The 22467-nt window shown below is 43.0% G+C and overlaps 1 protein-coding gene across 4 annotated transcripts in view; it reads right to left on the bottom strand.

Moving 5' to 3' along the window:
* The window catches only part of CLCN5 (chloride voltage-gated channel 5), a 1034303-nt gene that overhangs the window by 162896 nt on the left and 848940 nt on the right, over positions 1-22467 (bottom strand). For all 4 annotated transcript variants that reach the window (XM_044057498.1, XM_044057499.1, XM_044057500.1 and 1 more), the window contains one exon: positions 2317-2715. In XM_044057498.1, the coding sequence (XP_043913433.1) occupies positions 2317-2715 (399 nt within the window). The remainder of the gene's footprint in view (positions 1-2316; positions 2716-22467) is intronic.

Here is a 22467-nt window from a genome sequence, read left to right as displayed (position 1 = left end):
GTTAATACAAAAGTTGGACTTTTGCCAGCAATTAGTACTTGGTTTTGCCCCACAATGACATGGTACCTTCAGGAAATGCACTTTGGTCAAGACTATCCAGATTAATGACCAGATCATTGGTCTGTTCCCTGTGTGATTTTAGTTTCCTGGCAATGACCAGATCATTGGTCTTTCCTTGTGCAATTTGTAGTTTTATGGCACACTACTGAGGACTGAAGTCACTAAATAATGAACCACTTTGAGACTTCATACCCTTCAAAAATACATGCTAATGCAAAACCTGTTATTCTAGCAACATTTTAACTGTATGAGAGCAATAACTAAAACCTGCTTCTGAGTTCAGGCCTATGCCCCCCCCCCCCCACACACACACAATTAACTTTGTCTAGAATACTTGCACTAAGAAATACTATGCAAAACTTGTTATTCAAGTAGCTTTCAATATGCAACATACCTCTGTCCCTGATTTTGGACTTTTTGTCAGCCATCCAATTTTGTTTTGCTTTGTGTCACCTTGAACTGGGTCAGTAAGGAGCTCTACTTCAAATGAATTAGAAGTTTACTCCAGAGTACCGGCAATCTCTGTATAAATACTCTGTACATTATGAGCTGCTTCCAGTGAAAAATACAAACTGTGTGCCATCTGCAGTAACATCTGTGCATAAAATGTATAATGTGTGCTTCAATGCTCATTGTATACCAGTACATGCACTGATACCTATGCACAGACCATATATTCTGTGCTGTATGCAATGATCTCTGTGAACACACTGCACATCGTGTTGTATGCAGTAATGTACATGCATATATCATACACGTGCATAATGATACCTATAAAACAGTAAACAGTTATGTTGATACTTACCTATGCAGTGTATACAATGCTGTGTACAGTGATAAGGTGTGTTTTATTCAGAGACACCTAAGCACATACTGCTGAATTTGTGTATGATACCTACATACACGATGCAGGATGTATTGCATACAGTAACACTTCTGCACACACCGTACACTATGTGCTGTACACACGATACCTGAAGTCTCTGAATAAATGTATACTGGGCATAGTGACACCAGTACACACAACATACATTGTGTGTTATTCAGTGATGCTTAGCTAAGCATCCACATGACACAGAGTAATATAAGCATACACAGCGTACATTGTGTTTAAGCAGTGGTGCCTATGTACACAATGCACGCAAATGCAGTGATACTTATGTAGACATGCACACTGTATACACAATGTACATGATGTTGTATACATACACTACAATGCAAACATTGTGCACAGTGATAGATGCACACACACATACTACATGGTCTTATCTTTTTACACAGCACTTACAGCAATATCTATGTATACACTGTACACTTTTGTGCAGTGGTACAAACAGAGAGACACAAACACGCTGCATGTGTTCTAATCTGCTACATGGCATTGACAATATAGCATTCATGGCTGTAGAACTCCATCCTTAACATAACTGGATAAGCATTAGTAAAGACCAAACCAAAGAGTAAAAAGGTCACACAAACCAATTAGTAATAACTACAAGAAACACATAGCCAAACTAGAGTTTTCACTGTGTGATAACTTAAACCTCCTGTAATAGAGGCCCATGGAATATATGCAAATGACCCCTAAAGGACATTAAGTGTTTTAACTATATGGCTTCTGAATGTCTAAGACTTTTCTTTTTAAGTCTTTATGGATACATTCAGGCCAATAAAGCCAAACCTCACTAGCTGTGGACATGCACATTTTGGCCTTCTTCTGACCTCATCAGCACAGCATAAGTCGACTGTTTGGCTATATTTTAGAAGCACAGCATTATAAGTGATAAATAATGTTGTAGTTAAAGCTCACATCCCATCTGCTTCACCGTTTCAAAAGGATGTTGTCAAAGAAAACCATCACATTTACCTACATGCCTCATGGTAATTGATTGCTGCTGCACAACACAAAGGCTGCAATCAATTACCATGAGGCACGTAGGTAAATGTGATGGTTTTCTTTGACAACATCCTTTTGAAACGGTGAAGCAGATGGGATGTGAGCTTTAACTACAACATTATTTATCACTTATAATGCTGTGCTTCTAAAATATAGCCAAACAGTAAAGATAACTTGTGTAGAACATAAGTGGGTTATGTAGCTCCAGAGGAAAACAAACTTCAAATCATCATCATCATTATATTTTAAAAAAACAAGAAAAGAAAAAAATCACATTTTTCTAGCATGAATAATGCAGCCTTTTTTATGGAAAACAATAACACGTATGTAAATAAAGACTGTAACAATTACTGTCTTACCTATTGATATTACAAGGTCTCTTCGCAGACAGAATCCCAGAAGTCTTTGAGACTCCCGAGACACTACAACTGGGAAGCCACTGAATGTTGTCTCATTAATGATTGTCTCCACATCTTCAACTGTCATACTGTCCTGTGTGAGGACCGTCAGAGGGGCTCCACTCTTCTGTGGTCTCATCACATCCATGGCCAAAGTCTTGTGAGAAAATTCTTCTTTTGCTTCCAGGAAGGGATACCCATTCAAACGAATGTGTGCATCGTAAATACCTTCCCGTCCAATAGCATCAGCCACCCATTTGCTAGTCATAGCTGCTGCCATCAAAGGCACAATATATTCTAGTCCTCCAGTTAGCTCGAACATGATGACAACTAGCGATACAGTCATTCGTGTCACTCCACCTGTCAAACAAGGAGATACTAATGTCAGAAAGTACTCAAGAGTTCAAGGAAAGAGTGGACAGGAAAGGAAGGAAAAAGAAAAGAAACTACATTTCTATTACACATTTCATTCATGCAAACTATACAATAAAGACATGAATGCTATGTACCTGAAGTGCACATATGGCACAGCAGAAAATGATCAGAATTTACGCACTGCTCTTCATAAACAAATACCATATTTCAATCAGCAATGAAAGCATACAATACACACTGGATTCACAAAGCAACTTTTACAATACTGTATATAAACCATATGCAGTAAACTCTAGTAAAGCGAAGCACTTCCTGGGAGGGTATAAAAATGTGATAAACTCTCCCAGATCCTTTTCTTGCTCAGTGGCATCAGTTTCGCTCCACTAAGTGCTGCTTCACACCACAGTAGTTGTGGTACGACTTGACTTAGATCAGCAAAATTGTAAACAACTTAAAATATTTTATGTAATTTTATTACACATTCTACTAATTAAATGAAAAGATCTATTTTATTATGGTTTACATTCTACAACTTTAACAGAATTCTGTTACATGTTTCATGTTTCTCCACTAGATGGTGCCATTCTACTATTATTTTACAAACACAGGACCTATTTATGTACTGCATTTTAATTTTACTCATTGCAATTCGCATTCATAACTATTTTATATTTACACACATTTACTCATATACATACTTGTTTTTTATACTGTAGCTTTTATATATGAATTTTTAACTCAGTTGTCATATATTTAAATGTTTTTATATTGATTATATTCCTGCTGATTTTAACAACTAATTGTCTGGAGTAATTTATTGGTTAAATTGAGGGAGACAAAGGTTTTTAAATGAGCAATTATGTTGCACACATACATCTGATGAAGTTCTTTGAGACAAAAATGTAAGGGGAACTGCATTTACAGCATTTATGCAACTTGATTTTTTTCATGTCTGTGTGGTTTTCGCTAATAAACATTTGTGTGTTGGATCTGCCTGGTCTCCGGTGCCTACACTTGGATTACAAACTTCCCCAGACCCTTTTCCTACTCAGCTGGCATCAGTTTTGCTTCACACCACAGTAGTTGAGGTACAATTTAACTGGAATGAACCTGAACTACCACCTTTCTGCTCACCTTTACAGCTTCCCAAATTACTTCCTTGAGATCCCCCTTCACATTTTATCCCCAATAACGTGCTACTCATTTTGCCACCAACAAAGATGACAGCACTGATTCTGCTCTGTACTCCCTAAGGAATGTCTGAAATAATCACAGTGGAGAGTACTGGACTTCAGAATAACCCTATTGAATGTATCGTTAGTCACGATCTATTGTGTTGACACTGCTCATCTTAGCACATCTCTCTGTATCCTACTTAATAAACCTGCTGTCACCCACTTCCTCAGTCTCAGACTTAACCCATCATTTATACTTTTCACAATAACTTCCTCTGGGGGACCAAGTCAAAAGCTTTGCTGAAGTTTAGGAAGACTAAGTGAACCAGCACTCCACTACCAAATTCTACTGTAGTTCAGTCACATTCACTGACATCTCTCTTTGGCCTTGAATCCCCAACTTGACGCTGTCTTCCAGGCATTGTTTCAGGATCTTCTCTCTGGCTGTACTTATTAATACCATTAGACTGAGAGGCCTATAGTTGCCTGGCTCTTTTCTGAAAAAAAAAACACTTAAAACATCAACACTAAGCCTGTCAATCTATAGTCCTCAGACACTTCTGCAGTGTCTAATGAGCTGCTGAAGATCGTCATGACGGGATCTAATGATCTGATGAAGATTGCCATGAAGGATCCACTAGCAGCACAGCAGCCATATTACTACGGCTTACGGGAGTCATATATTTACCATTAAAAAATAGCAATCCACACGCATAGATAAAATAAGAATAAATAAGGAAAACATACAGTTTTGTACCTACCATAAATGTAGATGTCCGAACAGGATAGCATCTGCAGTCATAACAAATGGGTTGTCCTGTCGTCAGGCAGCCCTTCGGTCGGCCGGATTCCAAAGTCTGGGTCCGGCTTCGGCTGATGTCGCACTTCACCCGACGTCATCTCTGCTGGTCTTCGGGTATAAAGGCATCAGCCGACGCCATTTTCCTCAGTGTTTCTTGCCCCAGATGCCAGTTGCCCTCTAGGAAAGCTAAATTTGGATAAAAGCCAATGTTTCCAAAATAGAAGGCAAACACAAAAAATAAGCATGTATGTACATATATACAAACAAATACACCATAAGAGACTCCCCCCCCAGCTAGCTATTAGGAGGGTAAATACCCTAGGAGTACCACAGAGGGGAAGGAGGGTGGGTAATCCTGACTGCAGATGCTATCCTGTTCGGACATCTACATTTATGGTAGGTACAAAACTGTACTATGTCCTTCAAGGATGCATCTGCAGTCATAACAAATGGGTAGAATACCATAGCCAAAGTAGGGGAGGAGGAAGAAGAATTATGGTGTAGTTAGGATCCCTTGCAGTACAGCAGTGGCAAACCCTGCTCGGGATCTAGAGTATAGAGGTAAATTATATTGCTTGGCAAATGTATGCACGGAGGTCCAAGTAGCCGCCTCAATAATGTCCTTGGTAGCCACTCCTCGTAAGAAAGCTGTGGTAGTGGCTGTAGCCCTTGTTGAATGAGGTCTTATTTCCTGTGGAACTGGTTTTTCCATGGTAGGAGTAACAGAATCTTATGCAATTTCCTATCCATTTGGAGATTGTCTGCTTGGAAATTGCTTTTCCTTCCCTTCCTGTTGCATAGGCCACTAAAAGCTGGTCAGTTTTTCTGTTACTTTTGGTTCTGTCCAGGTAGTAGCATAACTGTCTATGTACATCCAAGGTATGCAGCAGCCTTTCCCCCCTGTTCTGTGGGTTGGGAAAGAAGGTAGGTAGGTGGATTGCCTGGTTTAAAGACACTCTGGATACCACCTTAGGCATAAATGTAGGATTAGTTCTCATGGACACTCTATCTTGATGGAAGATTAGGAAGGGTTGTACTGCCATTAAGGCCTGTAGTTCTGAAACCCTCCTTGCTGAAGTAATTGCCAGTAGGAAAGCAGTTTTCCATGATAGGTGTTGAAGATCTGCTGTTCCTGCTGGTTCAAATGGAGGGAGTGTCAATTTTTCTAGCACAAAATTCAAGTCCCATGCTGGTAATGGTGGCTTCCTAGGAGGTTTTACATTCTTGATCCCTCTGAAGAATTGCCTGAGTAGAGGATGTGAGAAGACAGGTGGATCGAAGCTGTATTCTGCGGAAATAGCTGATGCATGTATCTTGATGGAGGAATAGGACAGGCCTGTATGTAGAAGCTCTGCCAAGTACTCCAGGATGTTAGCAATGTCTATGTTTGACACATCTTTTCCTCTTTCAGTACTCCAAGTGACAAACCTTTTCCATTTTCCTGCATAGTTCCTTCTTGTTGAAGGTCTGCGGGCTTCAAGGATAATGTCTTTAACCCTTTGGGATAGATCTGGGTTAGTTGCTGTTATGTGATGTTCCAGGCAGTCAGTTGTAAGGTTTTTAGGTTTGGGTGCATGATGTTGTAGTTGTTCTGAGTTAACATCAAAGGCATCAGGGGTATTGACCACATTCTCCCCTGTGACATGCTCCTCAGTAAAGGATACCAATGTTGCCTTGGCCAATTCAGAGCTATCAGGATTATCCTTGGACGTTCCTCTTTGATTTTCAGTAGTACCTTGTGCATCAAAGGAAGAGGTGGAAATGCATATGCTGTCAGGCCTTTCCAACTGAAGGATAGAGAGTCCACCTTCCATGCAAGTGGGTGGCATGTCCTTGTGCAGAATTTTTTGAGCTGGTGGTTGAGTGGGGATGCGACTAGGTCTATTTGTGGTATTGCCTTGAAGATGTCCGGGTGCAGCATCCATTCGTGAGCATCCGAGGTGGTTCTGCTTAACATGTCTGCTAGGGTGTTTTCTTTTCCTGGCACAAATATTGCCTGTAACTGGATGTTGTAGCTCAGAGCCATATTCCAAAGGTCCAGAGTCATTCTGCATAGGGGGTATGAATGAGTACCTCCCTGCTTGTTGATGTACCACATGACTGTGGTGTTGTCTGTCCTTATCATTAAATGGCCTTCTTTGAGGAATGGTCTGAATTTCTGGATTGCTAGTTTTACTGCCAGCATTTCTTTTTGGTTTATGTGCAGGTGCAGCTGGTCTGGAGTCCACAATCCTTGAATGCACTTGTCCAACATGTGCGCCCCCCAGTCTAGGTCTGAGGCGTCCGTTGTGATGGTTTGGTTTGCTTGAAAGTTGTGGAAGGGCAAGCCTGCGTTTGACTGGCATGCTTGAGCCCACCATAGGAACTCTTGTTTCAGGCATGGAATTAGTGGGATTTCGGTTTCTAAGCTGTGCCTGTGTTGAGACCATAAATTCTTTAGGTACCACTGTAGCTTTCTCATATGCAGTCTGGCATGGGGGACCAGGATTATGCATGATGCCATGAAGCCCAAGGCCTGCAGTACTTTTCTTGCTGTTAGTTTGTTCTGCTTTGTTAATGCCAAGAAGTAAAGAGGGAGTTGTTCTTGTTTTTCTGCAGTCAGGAATGCCATTTGTTTTACTGTGTCCAATTCCGCACCCAAGAATGTTCTTGTCTGGGATGGGATCAGTCTTGACTTTTTTAAATTGACTGTGTATCCCAGGGCTTGTAGTAAGCAAATGGCTCTTTGTACATCTGTTGTCAGCTTGTTTTTGTTGTCCGCTTGTAACAGGCAGTCGTCCAGGTATGGATAAATTTGGATTCCCTGTAGCCTGCAATGAGCGATTACTGATGCCAGGCATTTTGTGAATACTCTGGGCGCAGTAGATAAGCCAAAAGGCAATGCTGAGAATTGATAATGCTCTGATCCTGCAAGAAATCTGAGGTATCTTCTGCAATTTGGTCATATGGGGACGTGCAGGTATGCCTCCTTGAGATCTAGAGTTACCAGCCAACACTCCTTGCCCAGCATGGGAAGAAGTTGCTGTAGGGTCAGCATTTTGAATTTTGGGCCGATGATGTATGTGTTTAAGACGGACAGGTCGAGAATAGGTCTCCAACTTTTCTCTTTTCTTGGTACTAGGAAGAGTCTGGAGTAGAATCCTTTGCCCTGTTGTGTTATTGGTACTCTTTCCACAGCTCTCATCTTTGTTAGTTGAGCTACCTGCTTTAGAGCTTCTGTTTTTTGAATTGGAGGTAGGTTTGGCATTCCTCTTTTTACTGGTAAGGTGTGGAAGTGGAACCTGTAGCCTTGGTCTATGGTTTGTAAAATCCACTTGTCTTTTGTGATATAGTGCCAATTTTTCGAAAATAAGGCTAACTTTCCGCCTAAAGGTGCTGCTATTTGCTCCCTGGTAGGCGGTGTCAGAGCCAAGTCACTGTGATTGTCCTGTTGCAGTGGCAGTGGTTGTGTCTGTGCCTCGCTGGTTGTTGCCTTGCCACTGGCGTCCTCTATAGGCACCTCCTCTGGATTGATTTCTGCCTCTAGAGCGTCTATTCCTGCCTCTTTGAGATTTTGAGGAGTCTGGAAAGGACCAATTTTTGGCAGGCCAGTTCCTGCTGAACCTTGGGGGCTGAACCTGTAAGAAATCCTTAACTGTTTGTACAGATTTTGCCTTCTCTTCCATTTTCTTCATTACTTGCTGAGCAGAGGTACCAAATAGACTGACCTTATCCATAGGAGCATCTAACAGCTTTACTTTAACATGATCCGGCAGGACCTGTTCTTTCAACCATGCATGCCTTCTTATCACTGTGCCAGTCATGGCTGATCTAAATGAAGCCTCCAGTGCATCATAGCCACATTTTAAAGAATGGTTACTAACCTGCTGTATGTTATTCACCATTTCTAAAACATATTTCTTATCTAAGGATTCATCAGAGGACAGTTTCTTAGTTAACTGATCAAGCATAAACTCTTGGTATTGGATCATGTGAAACTGACAGTTTAAAGCTCTAGCTGAGAGAGTAGCAGAGGTGTAAACTTTTTTGCCCCATCTCTCTAAGGACCTGGATTCCCTTTCAGAAGGGAGAGGGTTTTTTGCTGAGGTAGAAGCTACTGCCTTAGGCCCCTGGGATATAGTCTCAGGGTCTGCAAGTGGGGCCTTGAATAGGTGGTGATGAGTGTCTGGCACCCTGTAAAATCTATCTGGTTTGGCAGGGGCTGGAGGTAAAGTATCAGGAGCAGTGCAAACATCATTAAATGCATCATCCACAACAGGCAAAACTGGAGGTATAGCTAAGGGCCTATGTTGTGGTAAGTGCAGAAAGGTCCTAAGCCTTTTTCTTGAATCTGAGAAATCTTGTCCCTGCCATTGGAATTGTTCTCTCATGGCATGTAAGGTTTCCCCAAAGGAAAATTCCTCTGGTGGAGAGGCAGATGGAATGGATTATTCAGCATCGGAATCTTCATTTTATTTATTTTATTTTATTTTACATTTGTTGACCGGGCTAGTCTAACTGGACATAAATATCCGTTTTCAGTAGAGGCCCGGGGAGAAAAGCTCCAATACAGGCAGTAAACAATGATTTGTTACATAACGCATAATATAAGTAAAAAAAAAAAAAAAAAACAATACAGGTAGAATAAAAAATTTGTTTCAGCACATAACACCTAGTAAGATAGGAGATAAATCTATACTACATAGTAATATAAAATGCTTTTAGAAACAGTAAGAGTAACAAATAACAACAAAAAAGTTTACCCAGGCAGAATAAAAAATTTCTGGTAAAGACTAATTCTTAGATAAAATTCTAAAACTCTTGGAAGTTATCATGAGTAGCTACGTAAGGGGGGAAAGGTTGTAAAAATAGTTGAGTGAGAGCATGATTTCAGTCGGGATTTGCACAAGGACACAGCCATTGTGTTTTGAGATGTTCTTTAATGTGTTTTTTGAAAAGAGAGGTAGAGTTTAGATTAGTTATTTCTTGTGGGAGTTGATTCCAGATTTTACCAATGGAATTTGAGAGTAATGCATCCCCAGCTTTATTATGTGATTTAGTTAGAGATACAAGGAGTTTATTAGCAGAACGGAGTGTGGCTAGGTTTTTATAAGGTATGATCAGTTTTGTAAGGCTAGGGGTAGTATCAGGGTAGTAAAGAAGAAGTAAGTAGAAAAAGGAGCCTCTGGCTGATCTGTAGTGTCTGAGTCATCCGAAGAATCATCAGAGGACACTGGCTGGGGGGGGGGGTCTGCTCTAGGTCTCTTTTCTGGGGGCTGAGAGGCCCTGTCTGGGTGAGATTGGGATCCCCTAATTAAGGAGATTAAATCCTCTGCCAGAGTAAGCATTTGAGAACTAGAAGTGTGCCTGTGTGAGGAGGCCTTAACAGGCACTGATTTAACAGTTTTGGCTGCTTTAGCCCTGGCAAAGGCCTTTATAGACATGGCTGCAGGAGGCCTAGCAGCACCACGTGCTGGGGTAGAGACATCCAAAGGGATGGTGTCAGATAAGTCACTAGAAACCACAGTAGTAGGCAAAACTTCAGAGGCCGATTCAACTAAGGTAGCAGGAGCCTCAGTAGTAGTCATGGATTCGGCTGAGGATAGACCGGTTTTCTCGGTTTCGGCCGAAACCGAGACACTAGCGGCTTGCTTAACCGTGGTTTCGGCCGAAACCGCAGACCGCGAGTGTCGATCTTTTTCTTTGCGTTTTTTAACAATTTGGGTAGTCGGAGGACCCGACGGCATAATGTACGCAAAATCTGAGCCAAAACTGTTCAGCAAACTCCGACCGGCGCCTAAGCGTTCGCGGTTGAAGGAAGCACAGGCTAAACAGGCTGCTACGTCGTGGTCTGGGCCTAAACAAGGTAGGCAGTAAGAGTGGAAATCTTTATGAGGTATTTGTTTCCCACAAGTTAAACAGTTATTTACTTTTTCTGACATCGGCTGAGGCAAGAAAGAGTCCCCAACGGGGTACTTAGCTTTTTAGAAGTCTTCCAAGTAGTATTCGGTAGTAGTAATCTCTGGATCTGACCGACCGGCACTTGCGAACAGCTTCTGCTTCGCACCACGCGCAAGAAAGACTGAGGAAAATGGTGTCGGCTGATGCCTTTATACCCGAAGACCAGCAGAGATGACGTCGGGTGGAGTGCGACATCAGCCGAAGCCGGACCCAGACTTTGGAATCCGGCCGACCGAAGGGCTGCCTGACGACAGGACAACCCATTTGTTATGACTGCAGATGCATCCTTGAAGGACATCCATGCATTCTGTGTACACAATTCCCAAATCTTTACTGCATGAATATGCACCATCAATTGCTTTAAAGCTCTGTTGTACTTCATCAGACTGCGATCCATAAATCTTGAAACAGACATAATACATTCAAGACCTACAGCATATATTTACTTAAATTAAATGTCTAATTAGCAACTAATAATCAACTTAAAGACAAGGTACAAACAAGATTAAAAAAGTGAAACGTACTACAAAATCTAAAACATTTAAAATTAGTAGTAAAATTACTGTTTCAGATGCCTACTGGCTTCTTTTGAGCATCATCATCATCATCTTCTTTCAGCTGTTCCCGTTAGGGGTCGCCACAGCGGATCATTTGCTTCCATTTCTTCCTGTCCTCTGCATCTTGCACTGTCACCGACCACCAGCATGTCCTCTCTCACCACATCCATAAACCTTATCTTAGGCCTTCCTCTTTTCCTCTTACCTGGCAGCTCCATCCTTAGCATCCTTTTCCCAATATACCTAGCATCCCTCATCAGCACATGTCCAAACCAACGCAATCTCGCCTTTCTTGCTTTGTCTCCAAACTGTCCAACCTGAGCTGACCCTCTAATATACTGATTCCTAATCCTGTCCAACCTAGTCACACCCAGTGAAAATCTTAACATCTTTAACTCTGCCACATCCAGCTCTGACTCCTGCCTTTTCGTCAAAGCCACCGTCTCCAACTCATATAACATAGCTGGTCTCACTAACCTCTTGTACACAGTACCAGTTGTGTACCTACCATAAATGTAGATGTTCAAGTGTATTCACTGTTGCAGTCATTACACTTGGGTTATCCTGCTGGCAGGCTACCCGCAGTCGACCTAAATTCCAAAGTCCTGGTCCGGCGTCGGTTGCTGTCACCTTTTCCCTGACGTCAGTGCGCCAGGGGTATAAAAGATGCAGCCGACGCCATTTTCTTCAGTTTTTCTTGCCCCAGATATCAGGTGCCTCCAAAAAGGTAGGCTAATAAAATATCTGATCATAAAAAAGCATGTACATAACCTTCATCTACAAGCAAATACACCACATAGGTTGTATAGAATAGAGTAGTACAGATAAGTCCCAGCAATGAAAGGGGGATGGTGGGAGGGTAACCTGGGCTGCAACAGTGAATACACTCGAACATCTACATTTATGGTAGGTACACAACTGTACTATGTTCATCGTGTTTCACTGTTGCAGTCATTACACTTGGGTTGAATCCCAAAGCTGAGGTTGGGTGGCTAGGCCTAAATAGAGTTAGGAGCGGCTATGAGGCCCTGCAGAACTGCAGTGGCAAAGCCTGCTCTGGATTTAGAGTAAAGAGGTAAGTGGTAGTGCTTTGTAAAAGTGTGCACTGAAGTCCATGTTGCAGCCTTCAAAATGTCCCTGGTTGGTACTCCTCTGAGGAAGGCTGCTGAAGTGGCTGCTGCTCTGGTAGAATGTGGCCTAATGCCCTTAGGCACTGATTTGCCATGTTGTGAATAGCAGAAACAAATGCAGTGGCCTAGCCATTTTGAAATAGTCTGCTTTGAAATAGCCTTTCCTTGAGATCCTGCAGCATATGCCACTAAGAGTAGCTCAGTCTTTCTGAAAGCCTTAGTTTTGTCCAAGTAGAAGCATAGCTGTCTGTGTATGTCCAAAGAATGTAGAAGTCTCTCCCCCTTATTTTGTAGGTTTGGATAAAAGGTAGCAAATGTATGGTTTGGTTAAGAGCCACACTGGACACTACCTTAGGCATAAATGTTGGGTTTGTCCTTAGAGAAACCCTGTCTGGATGGAAAATAATAAAAGGTTCCACAGCCATTAGTGCCTGTAACTCTGAGACACTTCTTGCTGAAGTAATTGCTAGTAGAAGAGCTGTTTTCCATTTTAAGTATTTTATCTCAGCTGTATTGGCTGGCTCAAAAGGAGGCAGTGTGAGCTTTTCCAAGACAAAAACGAGGTCCCATGCAGGTATTGGAGCTCTCCTTGGAGGTCTTATGTTTTTGGCCCCTCTGAGATGCTGCCTTAGCAGTGGATGAGAAAAAATAGGTGGGTCCGTACTGTAATGAGCTGAAATGACAGAGGCATGGATCTTAACTGATGAGAAGGATAGGCCTTTGTCCAGCATCTCAGTTAGGTATTGCAAAATATGAAGAATATTTGGTACAAGTGTGTCAATTCCTTGTGCCTGGTTCCAAGCACAGAATCTTCCATTTTTCTGCATAAGATTTTCTAGTGCTGGGCCTCCTGGCCTCCAAAATAACATCCATAACTGCTTTAGAGAGAGGTGTGTTCTGAAAGTTTACATTATCCGCCATGCAGCCAGATTTAGGGTTCTGAGTTGGCTGTGTAGGATCTGATTGTTTTGTTGGGTCAGCAAATGAGGAATTTGAGGTAATGTCCAGGCTGGGCCTTGAGACAAGCTCTTTAGGATTGGGTACCAGTGCTGGTGTGGCCAGTCTGGGGCAATCAGGGTCATTTTTGGCTTCTCTTGTCTGACCTTTAGGAGTACCTTGGGGAGGAGAGGCAGAGGAGGGAAGGCATATACTGTAAGAGCTTTCCAGCTGAATGAAAGGGCATCCACTTTCCATGCTTGTTTGTGAAAAGTCCGAGTGCAGAATCTCTGTAGCTGGTAGTTGTGAGGGGAGGCAAACAGGTCTATGTCTGGGCATCCCCATTTCCCTGTTATCATGCTGAAGATTCCTGGATCTAGTTTCCACTCATGAGGATCCATGAGGTTTCTGCTTAGTTCATCTGCCAAAGTATTTGTCTTTCCTGGCAGGAATTGCACTTGCAGGTGTACTTGATAAGTCAATGCTGTGTTCCACAAAGTCATGGCTTGTCAGCAGAGGGGGTAAGAATGTGTGCCTCCTTGCTTGTTTATGTACCACATGACTATAGTATTGTCTGTCTTTATCAGCAGTTGTCCTGGATGAAGTAGGTCCTTGAAGGCGGTCAGGGCATTCTGTACAGCTAGCATCTCTTTTTGGTTGATATGACGATGCATTTGGCTTGTGGGCCATGTGCCCTGAATACATTTTCCTGCCATGTGTGTCCCCCAGGCATAATATGATGCATCTGTTGTTAGTGTCTGCCTGGCTGTGGGTAAAGTGAATGGCTGTCCCTTGCTGAGGTGACAGGCCTTCGCCCACCATCAAAACTCCTGTTGCAGGCAGGGGATGAGAGTAATTAATGCTTCCAGGCTGTGGTAATGTTGAGTCCAAACACTTTTTAGATACCATTGTAGTTTCCTCATATGCAGTCTTGCATATGGAATTGGTAGAATGCAGGATGTCATGTAGCCCAGAGCCTGCAGAATTTTTATTGCAGATAACTGGGTCTTTGTTGCCATGTTTTTAAAGTAAGAAGTCAGTTGCCTTTGTCTGGCGTGAGATAAGCCATCTGGGCAGTTGTATTTAAGCTTGCACCCAGGAATATTATCTCTTGAGAGGGTACTAGTTTTGATTTCTTTTCGTTTACTGTGTACCCTAGGCAAATTAATAATCTTTTTACGAACGCCAGATGCTTTAGTAAAATGTCTTTGGTCTCTGCTTGAATAAGGCAGTCATCCAAGTAGGGATATATTTGAATTTCTCTTTGTCTGCAAAAAGCAATTACTGGTGCCAGGCATTTCGTGAAGACCCTGGGCGCAGTAGATAAGCCAAAGGACAGTGCGGAGAATTGGTAGTGCATTGAGCCAGCTATGAATCTGAGGTATCTTCTGCACGATTGTCTGATTGGTACATGCAGATATGCCTCTTTGAGGTCCAAAGTTACAAGCCAAGCATTCGTGCCCAACATGGGTAAAAGCTGCTGCAGAGTCAACATTTTGAATTTTGGAACGTCCAGAAAAGTATTTAGAATAGACAGGTCCAGAAGTGGTCTCCGGGCTTTGCCCTTTCTTGGTACTAAGAAAAGTCTTGAGTAAAATCCTTGTCCCTGCTCTTGTTGTGGCACTGGCTGAATAGCCCTCATGTCGATGAGAGATGAAATTTGCTTTTATGCCTCTGCCCATTGATTGTGTGGCAGGTCTGGCATACCTTTTGTTTTTGGAAGGGTGTGAAAGTGGAAACAGTAGCCCTGAGAGACTATATTTAAGACCCATTTGTCCTGGGTGATCTTGTGCCAATTTTGTGAAAAAAGTGCTAGCTTTCCCCCCTAAGGGTGCTGCCAAAAGATAAGTGCTTGGCATTGGCAGAGGGAAGTCACTGGGAATGTTTCCTATAAGGTTGTGATTTGTCTTCTCCGCTTTTGGAGGTAGAAGCACCCCATTGTTTGGGCCTGTATGAGCCTTGGGGCTGTTGCTTGCCTCTAGGGTGTCTGAATCTGCCTCTTGTGGCCTGCCTGACACTGGAAAGGAACAATTCTTAGAAGGCCAGTTCCTGCTAAATCTGGGTGGCTGTAACTGCAAGAAATCCTTTACTGTCTGCATAGATTTAGCTTTATCTTCCATTTTCTTCAAAACCTCTTCTGCCTTAACACCAAGCAAAGTATCATGCTGTAATGGAGCATCCAATAATTTTACCTTAACATGATCAGGCAGATTCTGTTCCTTTAACCAAGCATGCCTTCTAATAACAGAACCTGTAACACTGGCCCTGCACGAGGCCTCCAGTGAATCATAACCACATTGCAAAGTATGTTTTCCCACTTGTTCAGCTGCATGCAATAAATTCTGCAAATCTGTGTTCTCAGAACATTCAGAATTTGTCAACATTGTTTATTTTAACAAAGGCATTAAGTATTGCTGATATTTGAGCATATGAAACTGACAATTTAAAGCCCTTACAGCCAAGGTAGCAGAAGTGTAGACTTTTCAGGGCCCTAGAATCTCTATCTGAGGGGACAGGGTTTTTAGCAGTAGCAGCCTTCACTCCTATGGTACCCTGTGAGATAGTTTCTGGGTCAGCAGCAGGGTTTTTATAGAGAAATTTATGGGAATCTGGAACCCTGTAGTATCTGTCCGGCTTAACAGGTGCAGGAGGTAAACAGTCTGGAGACAGGCCGGACTCTGAAAATACATCATCTACTATGTCTAAAACAAGAGGAATTGCAAGAGGTCTGTGCTGAGGTAGTAAAAGAAAATCTCTAAGCCTTTTCTTAGAATCTGAATAATCTTGGCTCTCCCAGTGGAAATGCTCCCTCATGGTATGCAGGGTTTCCCCAAAAGAGTAATCCTCAGGAGGGGAGGCTGAAGGAACAGAATCTTCAGCATCAGAATTCTCATAGGGAGGGATAGAATATCCTGTTCTGAAGAGGAATCAGAGGAAATGGAAACCTGATCTGAGGAATCATATTCAGTATCTTGCCTAGGCCTCTTATCAGGAGGGGGATGGGAACCCCTGATCAAAGTAATTTGGTCTTCGGCCATTTTGAGCATCTGTTTCTTAGGCATAGAAGTCTGTCCTGGAGAATGCTGTACTGGTTTCCTTGACTTTAAAACTGTTTTAGACTTTGTCTTGGACGCTGAAGTAGGCTTGATATAAAGTTGTGTAGGTCTGAAAACACCCTCAGAAGCCGATGCCTGCTCAGCGGCTCCGGACCCATCTGAGGGATTAGTTTCCGAAGGGCCAATACCTTGAGTATCCAGAGGCCTAGTTGTCTCCACGTGGGAGTCGGGAGCGGCCTGTGCCTCTGAGGTAGCGGGAGTCAGGGGCTGCGAAAGCACCTCACTGAGCACCGGGCGACTGGCCTAGAAGAGGCTTCGTCATCGGTTTTGGACCTCGGATGCCTGTCCTTTTTCTTTATCCTTGCGCTTTTTTTGAATTCTGGTCATTGGTTGTTCTGACGGCATTATATAGTTAAACCTTTGGCCAAAGCAATGAAAAGCAAAATCGTACCGACGCTTTATCGTGCATTGCTTAAATCTAGCACAAAACCTACAACTAGCTACATCGTGATCAGGGCCTAGGCAAGGAATACAGTAAGAATGAAAATCCTTATGAGGTATTTGCTTCCCACAAGAAATACAATTGTTAACTTTTTCTGACATTGGTCTGGAGCAAGAAAAAAGTTTCCCCAATGGGGTACTTAGATTTTGACTTCGGATCTGAAATTCAATTTCGGAAATCTCAGGGGTCGGCCGACCGGCACTTGTGAACTGCTTTTGCTTCCGGCACCGCGCGGCAAGAAAGACTGAAGAAAATGGTGTCGGCTGCATCTTTTATACCCCTGGCGCACTGACGTCAGGGAAGGGGTGACAGCAACCGACACCGGACCAGGACTTTGGAATTCAGGCAGACTGCGGGTAGCCTGCCAGCAGGATAACCCAAGTGTAATGACTGCAACAGTGAAACACGATGAACATCTTCCCTTTCACTCTTACTGGTACCCGTCTGTCACAAATGACTCCTAACACTCTTCTCCACCCATTCCTCCCTGCCTGTACTCTCTTCTTCACCTCTCTTCCCCACTCACCATTACTATGAACTGTTGATCCCAAGTACTTAAACTCATCCACCTTTACCAACTCTACTCCCTGCATCCTCACCATTCCTCTACCCTCCCTCACATTTAAACACATTTATTCTGTTTTAGTCCTGCTGACCTTCATTCCTCTCCTCTCTAGAGCATATTTCCACCTCTCCAGGGTCTCCTCAACCTAGTCCCTACTCTCACTACATATCACAATGTCATCTGCAAACATCATAGTCCATGGGGCCTCCTGTCTGATCTCATCTGTCAATCTGTCCACCACATCTGCAAATAAAAAAAGGCCTCAGAGCTGATCCTTGATGTAATCCCACCTCCACCTTAAACGTATCTGTCACTCCCACCGCAGTCCTCACCAATGTCACACTACCCTCGTACATATCCTGTACCACTCTTATATACTTCTCTGCCACTCCCGACTTCCTCATACAATACTACAACTCCTCTCTAGACACCCTGTCATATTCTTTCTCTAAGTCCACAAAGACACAATGCAACTCCTTCTGACCTTCTCTGTATTTCTCCAACAACATTCTCAAAGCAAATATTGCATCTGTAGTGCTCTTTCCTGGCATGAAGCCATACTGCTGATCACTAATCATCACCTCCCTTCTTAACCTAGCTTCCACTACTCTTTCCCATAACTTCAAGCTGTGACTGATCAATTTTATCCCTCTGTAGTTACTGCAGCTCTGCACATCACCCTTATTCTTAAATATAGGTACCAAAACACTTTTTCTCCACTGCTCAGGCATCCTCTGACTTTCCAAAATTTAATTAAACAATCTGGTTGAAAATTCCACTGCCGTTTCACCTAAGCACCTCCATGCTTCCACTGGTATGTCATCTGTGCCAACATAGCCTTTCCATTCTTCATCCTCTTCATAGCTGTCCTTACTTCCTCCTTGCTAATCTATTTCACTTCCTGATTCACTATCCCCACATCATCCAACCTTCTCTCTCTCTCATTCTCTTCATTCATCAGCCATTCCAAGTACTCTTTCCATCTACTCAACACACTCTCCTCACTTGTGAGTACATTTCCCTCACTATCCTTTATCACCCTTACCTGCTGCACATCTTTCCCAGCTCTGTCCCTCTGTTTAGTCAGTCGGTACAGGTCCGTTTCTCCCTCTTTAGTGTCCAATCTCTCATACAACTCTCCATATGCCTTATCCTTAGCCTTCGCCATGCGTCTCATCTCCTTATACTCATGTCTACTTTCTTCATCTCTTTAACAATCCCACTTCTTCTTCGCCAGCCTCTTCCTCTGTATACTCTCCTGTACTTCCTCATTCCACCACCAGGTCTCCTTGTCCTCCTTCCTCTGTCCAGATGTCACACCAAGCACCTTTCTAGCAGTCTCCCTTACTAGCTCTGCTGTAGTTACCCAGCTATTCGGTAACTCTTCACTGCCTCCCAGTGCCTGTCTTAAGTCTTCTCTGAAATTGCAATATTACTTTTTTAGATAAAAGCAATATTGCAATTAACATAAAAAAATGAAAAAAAATACTGTTTGTTCAATGCAATACAAACTATGAACCTAGTACTGCACTGTAGTAACAACTCAGTAGGAAAGGAAAACTCTGACCCTTGGCTGGGGATTGAACCAAGGTCCCCCCCTTCCCCCGACCCCCATTCAATGTTATCATCATTGCCACTATATCAACAAGAAGTACCTAATTGTCCAAAGACTCCTTGCTGGTCTAGTGGCAGTGGAATCAGTATCCTTGGGAAACTATGTTCAAAACCCATTTGTCCTGGGTAATGAGTTCCCAGTTTTTGGTATGCAGGCGAGCTTTCCTCCTAAGGGAGCAGATAGTTGAGCATGGCTCGGAAGGATTAAGGTTAAGTCATTGTGCCATTTTTCCATAGGAGGGTGGCTTACTACTCCCTGCTTTGGAAGTTGGAGCCCCCCACTGCATAGATCTGTGCGTAGCCTGAGACTGTAGTCTTGGTGGTCTGCTGTCCCTGGATTTGGACTGAGAAGACCTGGAAGGGACTGGAAAGGACCAGTTCTTTGAAGGCCAATGCCTGCTGAATCTGGGAGGCTGTACTTGTAGGAAATCTTTAACAGTTTGCATAAATTTAGCTTTTTCCTCCATCCTTTTGAGGACTTCTTCTGCTTTGTTGCCAAAAAGGTGGTCTTGGTTTAAGGGAGCATCCAGTAATTTAGCTTTAACATGATCTGGCAAGTTCTGTTCCTTAAGCCAGGCATGCCTTCTAAGTACAGACCCAGTGACAGCAGCCCTGCAAGATGCTTCTAAAGCGTCAAAACCACATTGCAAAGTATGTTTACCAACTTGTTCTGCAGAATGCATTAAATCTTGCAAGTCTTTGTTTTCAGCACAGTCAGGAATCATCATAATTTTCTGTTTAAGTAGTCCCATAATATGCTGTTGATATTTTAACATATGAAATTGGCAATTTAAAGCCCTAATGGCCAAAGTAGCAGAAGTGTATACCTTCTTACCCGATCTAAGGCTCTAGAATCGTTATCAGCAGGAATAGGATTTTTGGCAGCAGTAACCTTAATGACTTTTGGTCCTTGGGAATGGTCTCTGGATCCGCAGTAGGATTCTTGAAGAGGAACTTGAGAGTCAGGTACTCTCTAGTACCTGCCAGGTTTTCTGGGAGCTGGAGGTAAAGTGTCTGGGGTAAGGCTAGATTCCAAGAAAGCATCATCTACAATATCCAGAACAGGAGGGATAGCTAAAGGCCTGTGTTGAAGCAGGAGTAAGAATTCCCTAAGACTCTTTTTGGACTCAGAATAGTCCTGACTTTCCCAGCGGAAATGCTCCCTAAGGGTATGCAAGGTTTCACCAAAAGAAAAATCTTCGGGAGGGGAAGCAGAGGGAATGGAATCTTCTGCATCAGAATCCTCATAGGTAGATAAAGGCAAATCCTGGTAATCAGAAGGAGCAGAGATATCAGATTCCTGATCAGAAGAGTCAGAAAGAAAATCAGTTCTAGGTCTCAGAGGGGGAAGGCTGGCTTCCCCTAATTAAGGTAATAAGGTCTTCAGCCATTCTAAGCATTTGTTTTTTAGGCACATGGGCCTGAGTCTGCGATTTGGTCAGTTTTCTAGGTGTAGTGAGTTTTTGGCCTGAGGAATTCGGTACTTCTGGATGGAAACGATGGCGTCAGTTTAATAAGAATGTCTGTAGGCCTGAATACACCCTCAGAAGCCGGTGCCTGCACAGCGGCTCCGGACCCATCCAAGGTAGAGATATCAGTAGGTTCCATAGTCGAAGAAGCATGTCGCGGCATACCGGACTCAGAATGGGTCTCAGTAGAGGCCTGCAAATCTGTAGTAGCGGGTATCAGGGGCTGCGAAAGCACCTCACTGAGTACCGGTGGACTGGCGAATAGCTTAACAGAAGCATCGTCGGCAGTTTTGGACCTATATGGTCTGTCTCTGTCTTTATCCTTACATTTTTTCAGAAGATTGGTAGTCGGATGGCATAACGAAGCCATTTCGGAGTGCAGAGATTGAGAATGAAAGTATTTGGCTACAAAAATAGCCCGACGACGAGTAGTTCGGGCATTGAACAAGGCACAAAACCAACAGTGAGGACCGTCGTGGTCTGGGCCTAAACAGGGGATGCAGTAAGAATGAAAAATCTCTATGAGGTATTTTCATTCCACAGGCAAGACAATTGTTAACTTTCGGTCAGAGCAAGAAAAAAGGATCCCCAACAGGGTACTTATCTATTTTGAAGACTTCAGGTCTGAAACTCGAAAACAAAAATTTCAGGAGATGGCCGACTGGCACTTGCGAATTGCTTTTGCTTTGGGCACTGTTGCTTCGGGCACCGCAGAGCAAGAAAGACTGATGTAATGGCTTCGGCCACATACTCTATACCCCTGATAACCTGACATCATGGAAGAAGCGACAGCATCCGATGCAGAAATCCGAAGACTCTGGTATTCAGGCTGGCTGAGGGCTACCTGCAGGCAGATAACCCAGATGTGATGACTGCAACAGTGAAACATGAAGAACATCTATTTGCAGCTGAATGTTGTTTGTGGTTGTGTGCATACACATCCATGTATACAACCCCAGCATTCTGTTTGCTGCTGTCACTGCCCTTGCACTGTGTTCCTGGTTCTCCAGTCCAAATGTGATTAACATCCCTATACCCTTTCCTTGATCTGTTGCCATCAGCTCCACTTCCCCTAGCTAACACTTCACGCCATGGTTGCTGTGCTCCAAGTAAAGTACTTTGCACCTGCTTGCAATGGACTTCAACTCCTACCTTTCTGGCCATGTCTTCAGCCTTTCCAGATCCTTTGCTAGAACCTTCCTTCCATCATCCACTGCTGCACCTACCTTTGTACTATCACCAAAGAGAATGTCCTGTTCTTGTTCTAGTCCTTTAAATAGGCATGACATATGCACATGCTATGTTCTACCACTTGCCTTACTTTTATCCTCGCCCCCACTAGAAATTCTTTTGCTACCCATCTCTCTCAATTTCTGTGGTTTTCAGCTGCCCTGTTTCTTTTAAATCATTTTCTCTTGTAATTTCTTCTCTGTTCTGCCTGTTCATCATTTATTTCTTTGAAATCATCCAGAGTTCCCTCTTCTACAGTCCTAAATTCCACCTGGGTTTATTTTTCTCTGGATGCCTCCCCCCACCACAAAACCCCTATCATTTCTTTGTTTCCATCTCTCCAACTGCTATCAATCTTTTCTTACCATGTTGATTTTCAGTTGTTTGTCTCATTACTTTTCCTTTCAGTCTTTACTTATTCAACATTCGTCTTATCTCTGTCTCTCCCCCTCCCCATTTCATTTTTGAACCTACTGTGATACTTGCCAGTGCACGTACTAACAATGCTCTCTTCCTTGCCTCCATTTATGCCACCAATAACTCCAGTAAACCACTCTTCACAATATATCCCTTCAGTCTATTTTTTTGTCATCCAACCTATGTCCACTGCTACTCCTTTTCATAGATCCATTCCACTTAGCTAGTCTTAGTACTTCTTGCCATATGTTCTGAATTAATTCCCTTCTTCTGGTCTGTTTATCTCATCATCAATCATCTTTTACATGGGGTCAGAGTGTTGTGTCACTCGAACATCTACATTT

Source organism: Protopterus annectens, chromosome 15.part0 (genome assembly GCF_019279795.1).
Source record: "Protopterus annectens isolate FY-2018-M chromosome 15.part0, PAN1.0, whole genome shotgun sequence".
NCBI lineage: Eukaryota > Metazoa > Chordata > Ceratodontiformes > Protopteridae > Protopterus > Protopterus annectens.
The sequence above is the reverse complement of the archived record's forward strand: the minus strand, read 5'-3'. Positions and strand labels throughout refer to the sequence as shown.